Source organism: Mastigoproctus giganteus, chromosome 6, assembly GCF_048544385.1.
Source record: "Mastigoproctus giganteus isolate SK-2022 chromosome 6, ASM4854438v1, whole genome shotgun sequence".
NCBI classification, from domain to species: domain Eukaryota; kingdom Metazoa; phylum Arthropoda; class Arachnida; order Uropygi; family Thelyphonidae; genus Mastigoproctus; species Mastigoproctus giganteus.
Window position 1 is genome coordinate 151,989,711 of NC_143580.1, and position 16,515 is coordinate 152,006,225.

At 36.0% G+C, this 16,515-nt stretch overlaps 1 protein-coding gene across 1 annotated transcript in view; it reads left to right on the forward strand.

Moving 5' to 3' along the window:
- Psn (presenilin) overlaps positions 1-16,515 on the forward strand; it is a 228,676-nt gene that overhangs the window by 20,304 nt on the left and 191,857 nt on the right. The window contains exon 2 of the mRNA XM_090376534.1: positions 14,105-14,352. Within this exon, the coding sequence (XP_090232660.1) occupies positions 14,105-14,352 (248 nt within the window). The remainder of the gene's footprint in view (positions 1-14,104; positions 14,353-16,515) is intronic.

A 16,515-nucleotide genomic window follows, 5' to 3' on the forward strand; every position in this document is an offset into this window, starting at 1 on the left:
ATTGTGGAGCTCACAGTAGAGGAACCATTAGAGAGTGATCATGCAGTCCTTAGTTTGAGGAGATGAAGAAAGAGGTTGCAGTTATTAAAGGTGAAGACTGCTGCATCATATCCAGGTTTCATCGTAAGGGGGCATGACAACCAGGTTTTTGAGTTTTTTTTTTTTTTTTAGATAGACCTAGGAACACATATACACCTGGTTAAGGGGGGAATATTCTCCCTCTGCCCCCTGAATACCCCTTGGTTGAAGGGATGGATTTAATTTCAGCAAAAGAGCAAAAAAGAGTTTGCTCAAAATGCTTCCCATTTTGAGCAAACTCAAAATGGGAAGCATTCAAGGAACTAATCTTGGAGGCTACCAGGCTTTACATACCAACTAAGAAATATTGTTCAAGGTTTAGGCCTAAATGGTTGTCAGATGAACTAATGAGACATGTGGCAGAGAAGAAAAATGCATGGGATACATATAAATTAATGGGTGACATGGAAGCCTATGATAGATATAAGTTGGTCTGTAACCAAGTCACAAAGGAGATTAGGCAGGCAAAGGCAGACTACGAAAAATCCTTGGCAAAGGATGCAAAGAAAAACAGAAAAGAGTTCTTTACATACTTGAACTCGAGAAGGAAAGGGATGAATCAGATTGGTCCACTGGATATTGATGGTTCAACAGTTGAGGATCCTGCTCAGGTGGCTAACAATCTAAACGAGTATTTTGCATCTACATTCACGCATGAGGAGTTATTCAGGAAGGAGAATGATGTAGGTAAAGTAAACATTGGCAGTGAGCTGGATGATTTTGTAATAACTGAGAGGAAAGTGGAGGAGAGATTGTTGAGGATAAACATAAAAAAGGCACCTGGGGTGGATGGGATCTATCCAGTTATATTAAAGGAGGCAGCAAAGGAAGTATGCAAACCCCTAGCCATAATTATGAGAGCTTCTTTGGACTCAGGGGAGGTACCCATAGACTGGAGATGTGCAAATGTAACCCCAATTCACAAAGGAGGATCAAAGGCTGACACAAGTAATTATAGACCTGTTAGTTTAACTTCTGTTCCAGGTAAATTAATGGAGGCACTGGTTAAAGAAGCACTGCAGGATCATCTAGACAAGAATTCAGTTATAGCTCAGACGCAGCATGGTTTTGTTAAGGGCAGGTCTTGCCTGACCAATTTGATTGGATACTATGATGTAGTCACAAAAGAACTGGATGCAGGGAATAACTTTGATATTATATATTTGGATCTTAGAAAGGCTTTTGATACTGTTGCACATGGAAGACTGCTGCACAAATTGGAGCAGTGTGGCATTGGAGGCAAATTGCTGCTATGGATAAGGGGATGGTTGAGTGGCAGAAGACAGAGAGTGGTAATCAATGGACACTGCTCAACGTGGACTAATGTTATTAGTGGAGTTCCTCAAGGTTCAGTGTTGGGTCCGTTGTTGTTTTCGGTGTTTATGAATGATATTGATGATGGGATATCAAGTTTAATGTCCAAGTTTGCAGATGATACAAAGGTTGGCAGGGTCGTCAAGGACACTACTGACGCTATGCTGCTGCAACAGGATCTGGAAAGGTTGAACAGATGGGCTGAGAGGTGGCAAATGAAGTTTAACATTGACAAATGTAAAGTACTGCATATGGGAAACAGTAACCCCAGAGCAACGTATCAACTCTGCGGTACCACACTGACAGTGGTGGAGAATGAAAAGGACCTGGGGGTAATTGTGCAGGGAGATATGAAGTTCTCTGAGCAGTGCAGACGAGCTGCAAGAGTAGCTCATGGTGTCTTGTCAATGATATACAGGAATTTTTCTAGCAGGGATAAGGAGGTGATTATTCCCTTGTATAAGGCAATGGTTAGGCCACATCTTGAGTACTGTATACAGGTCTGGAGGCCTCATTTCAAGAAGGATGTAGAGCTGCTGGAACGGGTACAGAGAAGGGCAACAAGATTAGTAAATGGAACAAAGGGTTGCTCTTACGAAGAAAGGCTTAAGTTTTGCAAATTACAGAGTCTGGAGACTAGGCACCGGCGAGGTGATCTGATAGAGGTGTATAAGGCCTTGAATGGTTTGAGCATGCTCAATGCCAATGGGATTCTTCATCTTTCTCAGAATAATCACCTCAGAGGGCATAAATTCAAATTGAGGAAGGACGGATGTCGGATAGATGTGCGGAAATTTGCCTTTGGCCAGCGGGTGGTTGGTTGGTGGAACCGACTTCCATCACTTGTTGTTGAAGTTGATAGCCTAAACAAATTTAAAGCTCAACTGGACAGGTATTTCGAACGAACGGAGGGGTGAAATGGGAGAGGGTTTTTTTTGGGCTGATGCTGAATAAGCTTGCTTTCTTGCATCGTATGCCTCTACTAATGCTAATGCTAAGAGAACTATGACAGTCTAAGATATGTGGGAAGATAGCAGAAGGAGGGTTAATACATTTGAATTATGGAATAGCTTTAGTCACAGAATCCATGAATGCATAATATACAGTACAATCTTGATATAAAGCGCATATTCATACCATGGTTTTGGATATATACCGTGGGCATGATCATGTCCCCCAAAATGAATTATGAAAAAAAAAAAAAAAGTAGTGTGCTGAAAGACCTAGCAATTTCATATTGGAAACTGGAAAAGGCGAATACTGTATATACTACCGTATATCCTACTACCTTATTTCTAATAGGAGGAAATTAGCTAACAATTAACTGTGTATTCACTTTGATGTATTTGGTAGCACAGTAATTTTTGTAGACAAGTCTCTTCAGAGACTAATTACTGTAGACATCCAGTTTCTCCCTTCATCTGGAGATGCAATTAAAGAGTATATCAGTGGAATGCAAATTACAAATAGCAATTTCTGGAGGGGAATACAGCTGCCGTTCATCAAATGCATTACATTATAAGTTTAAAAGTAAATTTTTGTAAACAACAGCATACATTCTTTCTTCAACTAGAAGTTACACTTAGGATAGCAAAAGGTGCTAAGGACTAAACTACATAAACTGACAAATGATTTTTGGATAAATCACGTGACTTCACTTTGGCACTGTGATAGGCCGGACAGTTTGGTTTCAATTTAGTTTTCTCAAAATGCGGTAAATTCTTTGGCATCAGAAATAAATACACGACAAAATTAGTAAATCTGTAGGACTTAAGTAATGGCCACCAAAAGAAAAAATTATGCAGTTGAAGAAAAGTTAGATTATTGAAAGAGTTAAGAGTGGCAAAACAAAATGCAGTATGTTTTTCAAGTGTGGAATTCCAAAGGGAACGATCTGTGGTTGAATTAAAGAGGAAGAAAAATTATGTTCATTCTTGACTCAATAGAAGATGTAGATGAAAGAAAACTAGACTTTGTGAAAACAGTGATGTGGACTAATGCTTATACAAGTGGTTTCTACAAAAGCGTAGCAAATGAGTACTGATAAATAGGGTAACTTCGAAAGCACAGGCACTTATATTTCATATAATTTTTGATGCTGTTGCACATGGAAGACTGCTGTACAAATTGGAGAGGTATGGCATTAAGAGTAAGTTGCTACAATGGATAAAGAGGTGGTTGAGTGGGAGACGACAGAGTGGTAATCAATGGACACTGCTCTTCGTGGACAAATGCTATTAGTGGAGTTCCCCAGGGTTCAGTGCTGGGTCCATTGTTGTTTTGTGTATTCATTCAATGATATTGATGAAGGTATATCAGGATTAATGTCCAAGTTTGCAGATGATACAAAGGTTTGGCAGGGTTGTTAACGACAGTAAAAACAGTATTCTACTGCAACTGGATCTAGATAAGTTGGGAAAATGGACTGAGAAGGCGGCAACTGAAGCTTAACATTGACAAATGCAGAGTACTGCATATGGGTAGCAATAACCCAAGAGAAACGTACCAACTGTGTGGTACTACACTCAGGGAAGTGGAAAGTGAAAAAGACCTGCAGGGTAATTGTGCAGTCAAATATGAAGTTTGCTGAGCAGTGCAGAGGGTGCTGCCAGTCAGGTCATGGAGTCTTCTCAATGATATATAGGAATTTTGCTAGCAGGGACAGGGAGGTGATTATCCCATCGTACAATGCAATGGTCAAGCAACACCTAGAGTACTGTGTATAGGTCTGGGGGCCTCATTTTAGGAAGGATGTAGAGTTGCTAGAACAAGTACAAAGAAGGGCAACAAGATTGGTGAGAGGAACAAAGGGGTGGGTGCTCTTACCAAGAAAGACTTTAGTTCTGCAAATTGCAGCACCTGCGAGGTGATCTGATTGAGGTGTATAAGGCCTTGAATCGGTTGAGCAAGCTGAATGCTGATGGGATTCTTTCTCATGCTCAGATTAAGAACCTGTGGGCCATAGATTCAAATTGAGGAAAGACAGTTGTAGAATGGATGTGCGGAAGTTTACCTTTAGCCAGCAAGTGTTTGATTGGTGGAACAGACTTCCATCTTTTGTTGTGGAAGTTGATAGCCTAAATAAATTTAAGGCTGAGCTGGACAAGTATTTGGAATGAACAGAGGGTTGAAATGGGAGGTTTGTTTTTTTTTTTTTTTTTGGCTGATTTGCTTTCTTGCATCATATGCCTCTACTGATGTTAATATGCTACTTGGTGGAGATGACACATTTAAATCTTCTGAAGGGATATATCGTCATGGGATATATCCCATGTTAGTCTTGTAGGCGAACCTGCATTTGGTAACATTACAGCAGCAGAAGCATTTCCTGAATTTCTCTGTAATGTAATTCAAGATGGTGAATTCACAGTTGAACAGATGTACAACTGTGATGAAACAGTACTGTTCTGTAACCTTCTTTACAAATTGGATATTAAAATGGCCCCAACAAAGCAGGCGTGAAAGCTTATGCACATGTGTGTGTGTGTGTGTGTGTGTGTGTGTGTGTGTGTGTGTGTGTGTGTGTGTGTGTTACTGTGCACAAACAATACTGGAAATCACTAGCTAAAGCCATTGTGCATCAGTAAAAGCCAAAGTTCTCCAGTAGTTTTAGCATATCAACATGAAACCACTACCTGTGATATATAAAAATAGCATCCAACACTTGGATGATGAGTGATATTTTTACATCATAGTTTGAATGTTTGTACCATCAGTGAGATGCCACTAGCTCTCCACAAATCTTTAAAAAAAGGCTCTGTTACTGTTGGATCACTGCCCAGCTCATCCTTTGGCTGATCTTCTGAAATTGAAAAATGGCAAGATTCAGAGTCACGTTTCTACCAAAGAACACAACTGCACTAATTCAGCCCATGGATCAGGGTGTTATTCGAGCCTTCAGAGCCTACTTTCTTGCCGAGCTACTTGAAGGAGTTGTGAACTCAGAAATTGAAGTTCTAGAAGTTCTGAAAATATTAACACTGAAAGACATGGCATACAATATAGAGTGTGGGAGAAAGTAAGCTGCTGGAAGAAATGTATTGGAAAAGACAAGATTACTAATAATAACCTTGAATTAGCAGTACCTTCAGAACAAGAAGCAAAGGCTGTTTATAACATATTTGGTGGCAGTCGTACAGCAAATGATCTGGCTGCTTGGATTGAGTTGGATGCAGAAGCTCCAGTTGTACATTACCTGAGTGAGGAAAAAATCGCTGCCTCTCTGAACAGTGGAAAGACAGTTGACGGACAGGAAGAGACTCAGAAGATAATGTGGATGACTCGTGTAAGGAAAAAGCACCAAATATTAACAAAGTGCTTGAAAACATTAATAAGATGATGGCCTGGTTCGAACGTCAGAGTGATAGTGAGCATCTTTATTTATTACATCTGACCACTTTTAAGAATTACTTACTGAAAAAATGCTGTCATCAGTTCTGGCAAACTAAATTACGTGACTATTTCAGAATGGATGCATGAAATGTTAGTTGATAACAGCATTGTGTATTAGTAGAATGTAAAGGGAATGATATAACTTTTAATACTTTCTCTTTTAGTTTGTATACTCATGAAACATTAGCAAATAAAGTATTTATTTACTAAGTAACATGATATAACCTTTAATACTTTCCCTTTTAGTCATGAAACATACTCATGAAACATTAGCAAATAAAGTATTTATTTACTAAGTAACATGTATTTATGTTAAAAAAAATGGCAAAGGTTTTTTGGCTATAACTTGCTTTGCTTATAACACAGGTATTAAAATTGTTGCTTGACACCTGCATTATATTGAGGTTGCACTGTACCATTAAGAAAGTATAGCATAAGGGGGGGGTGCAGAGTTGGATGAATACAGAGCTGGTTAGTCTACTAGCACGGCAAAAAAATGGCATGGTACAGATATAGTGATGAAAAGCACTGAAGCCTATAATAGCTACAAGTTTATCCATAATAGCACCACAGAAAAGGTGAGGTTGGCAAAGGCTGAGTATGAGAAATCACTGCTTAAGAGAACAGAGAGGACAAGGAGTTTTCATATATGCAAATACAAAAAAAAAAAAAAAATCTGATTGGGCCCTCATGTAACAGATATGAAAAAAATCTCAGATAACCCAGCTGATGTTGCTGATGAATTGAACAAGTATTTTACATCTATCTTTACAGATTAATGACTATGGTAAGCAGAGAGATTTTCTGAGTGAGACAAAGGAGGATGAAATTAGTTGTATTTCAGCTGCCAACTTTTTTGGATTTATGATGGAGGATCCATCTTTTACATTTGATGTAACCCCTTCTCCATCTGCAGAAACTCAGTTTTTCTCCAGCTTTTATTTTGCTTTTCTAAGGAAATAGTAAACTTAAATTGGAAATTTATTATTTTTTTAATTTTGCAAATTTCTTATTTTTGTTAATGAATTGGCCATTAGGTGTCCTAGTCTATATTGCAAAATAGGAATGTGGGACAATAGCATTCTCAGTAATATGCAATTTTATTGCACTTGTGTGATGTGAAACTAAATAAAAAAATTTTCAGTAAAATGCCAATACAATGTAAAATTTCAGAAGACATTTATGCAAAATTTTCTGTGTTGTAAACTCTGAAAAAGGTAACAAGTTTTTCTTGTGTACTGTATATGGATGTGATTTTTTAATTTCATCAGTGGGAAACATGATGTAAATCAGATATTTGCAAACAAATAAGCATAATGACAGTATGAAGTGCACACAAAGAAGTGCAAAAATAGATGTTGCAATTCATTGTGATGACATATGTGCTAATTGCTTATTTGCATCTTTTTTCATTGAACATAATTTTCCTGTGAGTTGTGCAGATCATGTAGTTGCATTATTCAGAAATGTTTCCCAATAGTGAAATAGCAAAAAAATACAGTAGCGGAAGAAAAACAACAGGCATAGCAAAATTGCACACATAGGGAAAGAAGAGGCAGCAAAGGCTTTGAAAAATGGGTCATTTTGATTGCTTAAAACCACTTTGATGAGTAGTCAGAGTGATTACTGATCAAAGGGAGATGCATGCCTTCCTGTAAGAGTGCATGAACATTTGAATATTTGGTGCTCAACTACTATTTACTATGATGAATAGAAAGAAGTGCTAAAAGGAAAGATAGATTTAAACAATTTCAACTGATGCTGCTGCTGAAGTAAAAAAAAAAAAAAAAAATTAAAGCATTCATGAACACTGACTGTCTTGGGTTAAATCTGTAACTAGACTGGTAGAACAGTGGATACCTTTGACAAGTCTGTTTAAAGAAGTTAGAAGTGGTGAGAAGAGTCATATATATAAGCATACAAAAATACATCTTTTCAGCATTACAAAATTGAAAAGCACAAGTGATCACTAGTAACGCCACTGACTCGTATCCAAATCCAGTTTGTAGTCCAAAAGAAGTTTTGAAAGAAGATAAATTAATGAACTCCCTGAGAAAAACAGATTTCTGAATCTTAAATTTCTCTTGAAAGCAATCTTAAACAGGCTAAGCAAGCTTATAATCCTAGGTATGTTATCTTTCATGCAGAAAGCCTGTTCAAGTTCCTCTCTTCTGACTTGAATAAAACAGTTTGCTTGTTTCTTTTAAATGTTATGCCAATGCTTGAAAATCCAAACATTGCTCTATGTTATATGTAAATTTATTATTCATAAATCCAAACATTGCTCTACATTATATGTAAATTTATTATACCAGCAGTTTTTAAATCTTCCACTTCCATTTTGGAAATTGATTACCATAGCACAGCGATTCCCAACCTTTTTGGACTCGTGAACCCCTTTCAACATAATATTTTTTATCGCGAACCCCTTTCAACATATTTTTAATGTGAACCACTAAGCATATATTCCTTGAAATCATATAATATTTCTGAATTTTTATTATAAAATATTTCCCATACTACATTTTTATAAGTGACATTGCATAATGATAAAAATTAATATTAAGTATTTATACTTTATAAAGCAGTTGTTAATTACTCCAAACTAGATTTCGAACAGGCTAAGAGTAGAAAACTTGCTTCTTGTCCAAATGATAGCTGAGCATTCTGGTCTGTTGCCAAAGCTATTGGCCGCAATTTTTGTTCATTTCTGTTCCCACCTCTGTCAAAACCAGATGCTTCTGTTGCCACATCAGCCAAAGATAAAACTGACTTGCTAGCATCCTATTTTTTTCCAACTCATGTATTGATAATTTTAGTAAATCACCTCAAACCATTCCCAGTACATTCCATTCAATGCCTTCTGTGGTCTTCCATCAAAAGAATGTCAGAAGGAATTTGATGAATCTGATGCTAAGAAAGCTCCAGGTCCCAATGGTATTTCTCCACTAGTTCTCGAAACCTCTGCCCCTGAATTTACTCCTGTTTTGTGTCATCATATTTTACTTTCTTATTCCAAAGGTGTTTTTCCTACTGCTTGGAAATTTGCTCATATCCAGCCAGTTCCTAAAAAGGGTGGCAAATCCCTTCCATCCAATTATCGTTCCATTGTGCTTACTTCTACTCTTTCCAAAGTAATGGAGAAATCAATTAACTGCCAACTCTTAAACTATCTGGAAATCTTTCATCTGATCAATGATTGCCAGTATGGATTCCATCAGTGTTGCTCCATAGGTGATATTCTGGCTTATGTTACCCATCTATGGACAAATTTTGGGAAAAGTTTGGTGCAGCTCAAGCCATTGCTCTTGACATTTCAAAGGCTTTTGATCATGTTTGGCATAAAGGTCTAAATAAGCTTCCATCCTATGGTTTTCCAGCTGTTCTTTGTAATTGGGTATCCAGTTTTCTCTCTGACCGCTCACTGCGGATGATGGTAGATCGCTGTCTTCCAATTCTCCACTAATGCTGGTGTTTCTCAAGGTTCAGTTCTTTCTCCCACTCTTTTCCTCTTGTATATTAATGACTTTCTTCCATTGACCAGAAATCCTATCCATAGTTTTGCTGATGATAGCACATGCATTCCACCTTCCAGTTTGAGAAACCTTGCCATGCTCAAACAGCTTCAACTTCTTGAGTATCCACTGCCAAATCCTTAAATGCTGATCTCCAGTGGGGCAAAGATAAACTTAATTTCAATCTTTCTAAAACTCAGTCCTGTCTTATCTCACAAAAAGGATTCTTCTGCTCCTATGCTTATCATCGATGACGCTCCGATTTCTAGGCAAGATCTTGGGGATTACCCTGACTTCTAATCTCTCTTGGCATAAAGCACATTGCAAATAATACTTCCTCTACATCTAAAAAACTGGATTTATATCTCTGTAGAGTCAACAACTGTTGACTCTGTAGAAATCATAAATCTGGCCTACCACAGAATATTGTTCCCACATTTGGGGTGGTTCCCCAAAATCTCTCACGAGCTTCTAGATTCAATTCAAAAGAGGGCAGTTAGGTTAATTAATGACCCATCTCTAACAGAGTCTCTCCACTCTCTGTCTCATATACTGTTTCTGTTGCATGTCTTTTCATAGATACTTGAGTGGGCACCGTTCTTCTGAACTGGCTTCTGTAATTCCCACTCTCTTTCAGAGAAATCTGAACATATGCTGCAACCAGTCAACGTCCTTTTACTATCCAAGTTGAAACTCACAGAACGCTTTTTTTCTTCCTCATTTATTCATTCAACTTCCGTTTTCTGGAACAACCTTCCTTCATACTTATTTTCTGAAAATTACAATTTACAGAACTTCAAGTCTAATGTCAACAAGTATTATCTTTTCAACTTTCAACCCATGCATGGTACTAAGTACTTTAGGTTCTAAAAAAAAAAAAAGTACTGTACATAATAATGATACTTGAGTATGAAAAAAAATTTCGTATGGAAAACATATTTAGCATGATATACTGTAAGATAGTAAATCATTAGCATTAGTTGAGTTTTATTTTACTGTATTGTTTATTATTAGTTATATTGTATACTTTAATAATATACCTATGTAAATCTAAGCAGATGCTATTACAGAATTTTTTTTAGTGCAAACCTCCTGGAACATTTACATGAACCCGCAAAGGTTTGCAAATCACCGGTTGGGAACCGCTGCCATAGCACAATAAACTGGAAGGATGATTCTTATTTAATCATAGGCATTTCTGCTACTATGGTTATGGAGAGTCTAAAACAAGGGGAGGAGATTATTTTTTTCTTCAATGAGAAGGTACTTTATTGCTACATATGATTACATGGTTTACAAGTCCCCATCAAAAAATTATATTATAAATTCCAAGGAAGCACATTTCATTAGTTGGCATTGCATCATTTTAAATTTTAAATTTTTTGTGGACATGCTGCCAGTACTTCTCAGTGCTATTAAAGAAAAAGACATGAGGAAGCAGTAGATGTTTTGCAGCATCAGTTCTTTCAGTTTTAGTTTGAGAATCTACCAGACACAATTATTGAAAGAAGAAAGTGAAAGTGTATGAGAAAGCATGAAATATAACAAAAGTTATCCCATGTCATTCTTAGAATTTTAATAATTCCTCATAGCAATGCTTGAATGTCAGAGAATATTTAACTGAGTGAATACTAATAATAAACAAACCCTCAATTCAGATCTTTTCTTTCTGGTAAAGCTTTTGAAATGGTCCTAATAGATTAGGTTAGCCTGAACAGCAATATTAAGTTAAAGCCTAAACAGCAATACCATTATTATAAACAAAAATTTGACTCAGCTTTTCTGAAGATGTGAAAAGTCTGCAATAGTATTTTTCTCAATATTTCTTGACGCAATCATAATCAGTTGATGTCTAACAGACAATCAAATCCACAGACAGAATTATAAGTAAGTTAACTTTTAAAATGATACCAGTAAATGTGTATTTTGTCTGTGATTTCTAGTGCATTGTGAACTTCAAAATCTTCCTGGTTTTTCCAAAATTATAATATTTAAAATTAATATTTCAATATATTGTATTAAAATATAAAAAATATTATATTAGATTATATTATTATATTTTAATAAATATTTTAATAATTATTTTATTTATTTTAATACAATATTATAATTAAAATTATAGTATTACAATATTTTTCTGAAATTGCAGTATTTAAATTACAAATATTTTTCTATTAATAAACCTTTCAAGCCTAAAGGCAAGTAAAGCCCTTGGAGTTTATGGCATATATATCCAGTAATCTTGAAGGCAGTGGCAAGACAGTGCATTTGATCATCATTAATTATTATGGCATCTGGAGATATTTCTTGGGATTGGAGAAATTCCAGTGTGTCACCAATATATAAAGGCTGTTTAAGAGAGAGGTGGGCAACTACAGACCAGTCACTCTGACTTCATCGGTAACAAAAATCATAAAGCTATTTTGTGCAGTTTCTCATGAGCTGGATGTTGGAAATAATTTATACATTGTTTGGATTTAAGCAAAGCATTTGACTCGTTCACTCATGAGAGGCTAATCTGTAAGCTGGAACATGTTGGACTTACAGGTAAAATCTAAGATGGATGGATCTCAGGATAGCTGCAGCACAGGAATCAGATTAATGTTTACTCTTCAGATGGGTCTAATATTTAAAGTGGGATCTCCCAAGGATCAGTTCTTGGACCACTGTTATTTTTAATTTTCATACGTGACATCATTGAAGGGATTGAGCGCGTGATTTTTAGAATATGTGAAGGTTAGAAGACTGTTCAGTAATCACTGTCAGTAGCACCCTTTCAGGTTGGTTGGGACAGACTTCATGGATGGTGAGAAAAGTGGCAGCTATGTTTTAAAGCAGCAAAATACAAGATTTTACTCTTGGGCAATAGCAATTCCAGAATAACTTGGTGTGGTTCAATTAAAAACAGTAGAGGAAGAAAGAGATTTGAGTTGCGATATGATTGGACAAGAAGTTTTTTGGGTAGCATAGATAGGCAGCAAGGGAAGTCCATGGTATCCTGTTGATGATTTATTGAATATTTGGTTACATAGATAGGGAGGTTGTAATCTTGTTGTTTAAGTCAACAGTAAGACTGCACTTGGAATACCGTGTCCAGTTAGCATTAGTAGAGGCATGTGATGCAAGAAAGCAAGTTTATATAGCATCAGTCAAAAAAAAAAAATCTTTCCCATTTCACTCATCCATTCGCTCCAAAAGTTTGTCTAGTTCAGTCTTGAATTTATTTAAGCTGTCAACTTCCACAACGACAGAAGGAAGTTTGTTCCAGCAATCAACCACCCGCTGGCTAAAGGTAAATTTCCGCACATCTATTCTACAACTGTCTTTTCTTGATTTCAATTTATGCCCCCTCAGATACAGAATCTGAGAAAGAGGAAGATTCCCATCAGTATTGAGCTTTCTCCAACCATTCAAGGCCTTATACACCTCAATCAGATCACCTCGCAGGTACCTAGTCACCAGACACTGCAATTTGCAAAACTTAAGCCTTTCTTGATAAGAGGACCCCTTTGTTCCCCTGACCAATCTTGTTGCCCTTCTCTGTACTTGCTTAAGCAAGTCTACATCCTTCCTAAAATGAGGCTTCCAGACCTGTATGTAGTACTCAAGGTGTGGCCTGACCATTGCCTTATACAAAGGGATAATCACCTCCTTATCCCTGCTAGAAAAATTCCTGTATATCATTGATAAGACCCCATGAGCTGCTCTTGCAACCTGCCTGCACTGCTCAGAAAAGTTCATATCTGGCTGCATAATTATCCCCAGGTCTTTTTTTCATTCTCCACTACCCAGAGTGTAGTACTGCACAGTTGGTACATTACTCTGAGGTTGCTGCTATATACAGCACTTTACATTTGTCAATGTAAAGTGCTGTATTTATTCAATTTGTCAACTTCAGTTGCCACCTCCCAACCCATCTGCTCAACTTTTCCAGATTCTGTTGCAGTAGCGTACCAACCTTCGTATCATCTGAAAACTTGAACATTAAGTCATTATGGAGACAGCATAAAAAAAAAAGACATCAAGCTTCTTGAAAGGGTCCAAAGACTGGCTACCCAAACAGTAGAAGAAGGAAGAGATATGCGAGTTACAATATGGTTGGACAGGAAATTTTTTGGTTAGCAGAGATAGGCAGCGAGGGAAGTTCATGGTTTCCTGTTGATGATTTATCAAATATTTGCTTACACAGATAGGGAGGTTGTAATCCTGTTGTATAAATCAACTGTAATACTGCACTTAGGAGTACTGTGTCCAGTTATGGAAACTGCATTAAAAAAAAGGCATCGTTTCTTGAAAGGGTCCAAAGACTGGCTACCCACTCAATGAGATCTGCAAAAGGGTACCCATATAAGGAAAGATTTTAATTATGTAGGCTACAGAACATGGCAGCTTGGCGTGTTAAAGGGGAAGGAACCTGATTGAGGTCTAAGGCTGTGAGAGGGGATGGCAAAATCTTAACTGTATAAATGATTCCAGAACTAGAGGCCATAAATATAAATTATGATGAAAGAGATTTAAACTGGATTGTGGGAAGATTTCTTTTGGCCAGCGTGTTGTTAATTATTGGTATAAGTTACCTTTGTGGATAGCCGAGGCTGACAGCGTGGGGTATTCAGTGGTAAATTGGGTAGTTACCTACATAAGGAGAAAAATACATATTCTTTTTCTTTTTCATGTATTTATTTTATTTTTATTGTTTACTTATAAATTTAATATATTTTACTTGTTTTACCTGAGACTTCCTTACAGAAATTCCTTTTAAACATTTCCATTTTTTTCCCCTCTTTTTTTTCCCTCTCTCTCAGCAACAGAATGGCCCAGTGGACCAAGAAGTTATGGTTCGAGATGGTCATCTGAGTGACACCACACCTGAAGGAGAATCAGATCATCTGCCAAGTAGAGGAGGGCAAGTATGGGATGAAGAGGAGGAGGAAGAGTTGAAATATGGAGCTAAACATGTGATAAAATTATTCATTCCAGTATCCCTGTGTATGCTTGTTGTTGTTGCTACTATAAGTTCTATTACATTTTACACTCGTACTACAAGCTATCTGTGAGTATATTTTTTTATTTTTTTGTTTCAGTGATCTATGTATAATCTAAATTTATAAATATTAATGCCTATATATAATTGCAATTTATACGCAAAATTATTTTAACACAAATGGAATTGTAATTAACCCTAATCCGTAGTGTTAAGTATTAAATTGAGAAAAAACAATTTTGTTCTAAAAATCTGGGGCCTGTACTTAATCTTTTCAGTATTGAGTTTGTGTTATATGGGTGCATTCCTTTCAGTAATTTTTGTAGTGGGGAGGCTCTGTGGAGTGAATTTTCTTGTCAAATTTTGAAATTTTGCAAATATGAAAAATTTTTGCCTAAATAGTCTTTGCTATTTTACATTTATTATGTTATTATTTTGATTTATCACTCAAAAGAGTAAAAGTATTGTAAAAAATCAAATCGAAGTTGAAAAAAATTATTAAAAAATTCATAAAAAATCTGTAAATATACCTAGTCATTAATATTTTGATGCAAAAGTAGTATCTTCTGAATCTATTTGTGTATTAATTGATTTTTATCAAATGCTTGATCTGAATTCCACAAAAATTCTTCAATTTTGGCATTGGAAATCACATTTAGACATTTATTTGTGAACTCAAATCAGACAGTCGAAGGAATAATTGCATCAGTTAATAGTTGCAATCCGCTCCTCCGATTTCAAAACTGTTTTCATACTGTCATCTGTTATAAACTGTTTCTACAGTTAGTTGGAAACACTGATAAGAGATGGCAAGTAGTAGCAAAATTTAGACAATTCATGTATTAAAGGAACATGTTGTTTGAAGTGACATTCAATACCTAAATTATTTACATAACTCACAAAGCCCACACATGGAAAATAAATGTATAGCTATATGTTTACTGCTGAAAAGGTTAAGCAAAATTATAGCAAATGTTGAAAATAAAACTTTTTAATGGAAATTATTATTGTTTTTAATGTTTCATTTGGCATTTAAAAATAAAATGCTATATTTGACTAATAGGTATGCAAGGTTTGCATCTCTAGCAAATTGTTTATATTAATATGAAGTCACAGAACTTAGGTGAGTTGGTTATTTAAATGTAAATAATATTAATTTAATTAATATGAAGTCACAGAACTTAGGTGAGTTGGTTATGGTCAGCAGTTAAAACCATAATGTATCAGTACAAAATTTATGGAACGTATAAAAAGCACAATTATAAAGAAGTACCTATAGTTTTTAATAATGTGTTTTCATAGTCACTTGTTTTGAATGTTAAAATTAAACACATTCTAGTATGTAGTGCAGACTTCATAGTGAGTTTTTGCTTAATTGCATTTTTTTTTTTGTAAAACCTCAAACAAAAGGTATTGCAGCCTATATTACTTAGTACAGTGTATGGAGTAATGCATGATCACATTAGAGTTGAATTTCTGTAAATTGTAATTTTTGGGAAATATGTGAACAAATCTTGTTCCTAAGGCAGAAGGAAAAAGGAATATCAGTGTACATATGCACAAGTTGATTCTGTGAGTTGTAGTGAACTGATGTTGGCTGGTTGCAGCATGTGTTTAGTGGTGCAATTACAGATGGTCTAATTCAGAATAGTGCCCATGGAAGTATCTATTGAAAAGCAAGTAGCAGAAACTGAACAGCTGTGATAAAGAGAGAGTGGAGAGATTTTGTAAGAGGTGGGTCATTAATTAACCTGATTATTCTCTTTTGGATAGAGTGAGTAGTTGTTTAGAAGAAAAGTAATACCACAAGCAAAAAACAAAATCCAGTTTTTTTTTTTTTTTTTTTTTTATGCAGAGGAATCAATATATGTGATTGATTTACTTATGCTAAGTGAGATTAGAAATCAGAGTGATCCCCCAGTAGAGATTTGTAGTCTTATATAGAAATCTGAGCACTGCCAAAGAAGAACATAAAAGCAGTAGACTTTTCTTAGTGAGATACAAGACAGGACTTAGTTTTATAAAGATTGAAATTAACTAAGTTTCTTTGTCCCATTGGTGAATTCTGTGGAGATCGGCATTTAAGGAATTGGTTATGGATATTCGAGAATTTAAGGTAGTTTGCACAGGACAAGGTTTCTCAAAGGTGAAGGTGGAATGCACACACTTCTCTTTAACTTCTCGAATCAGTGGAAGAAGTCATTAATATTGAAGAGGAAGTGTGTGTGTGTG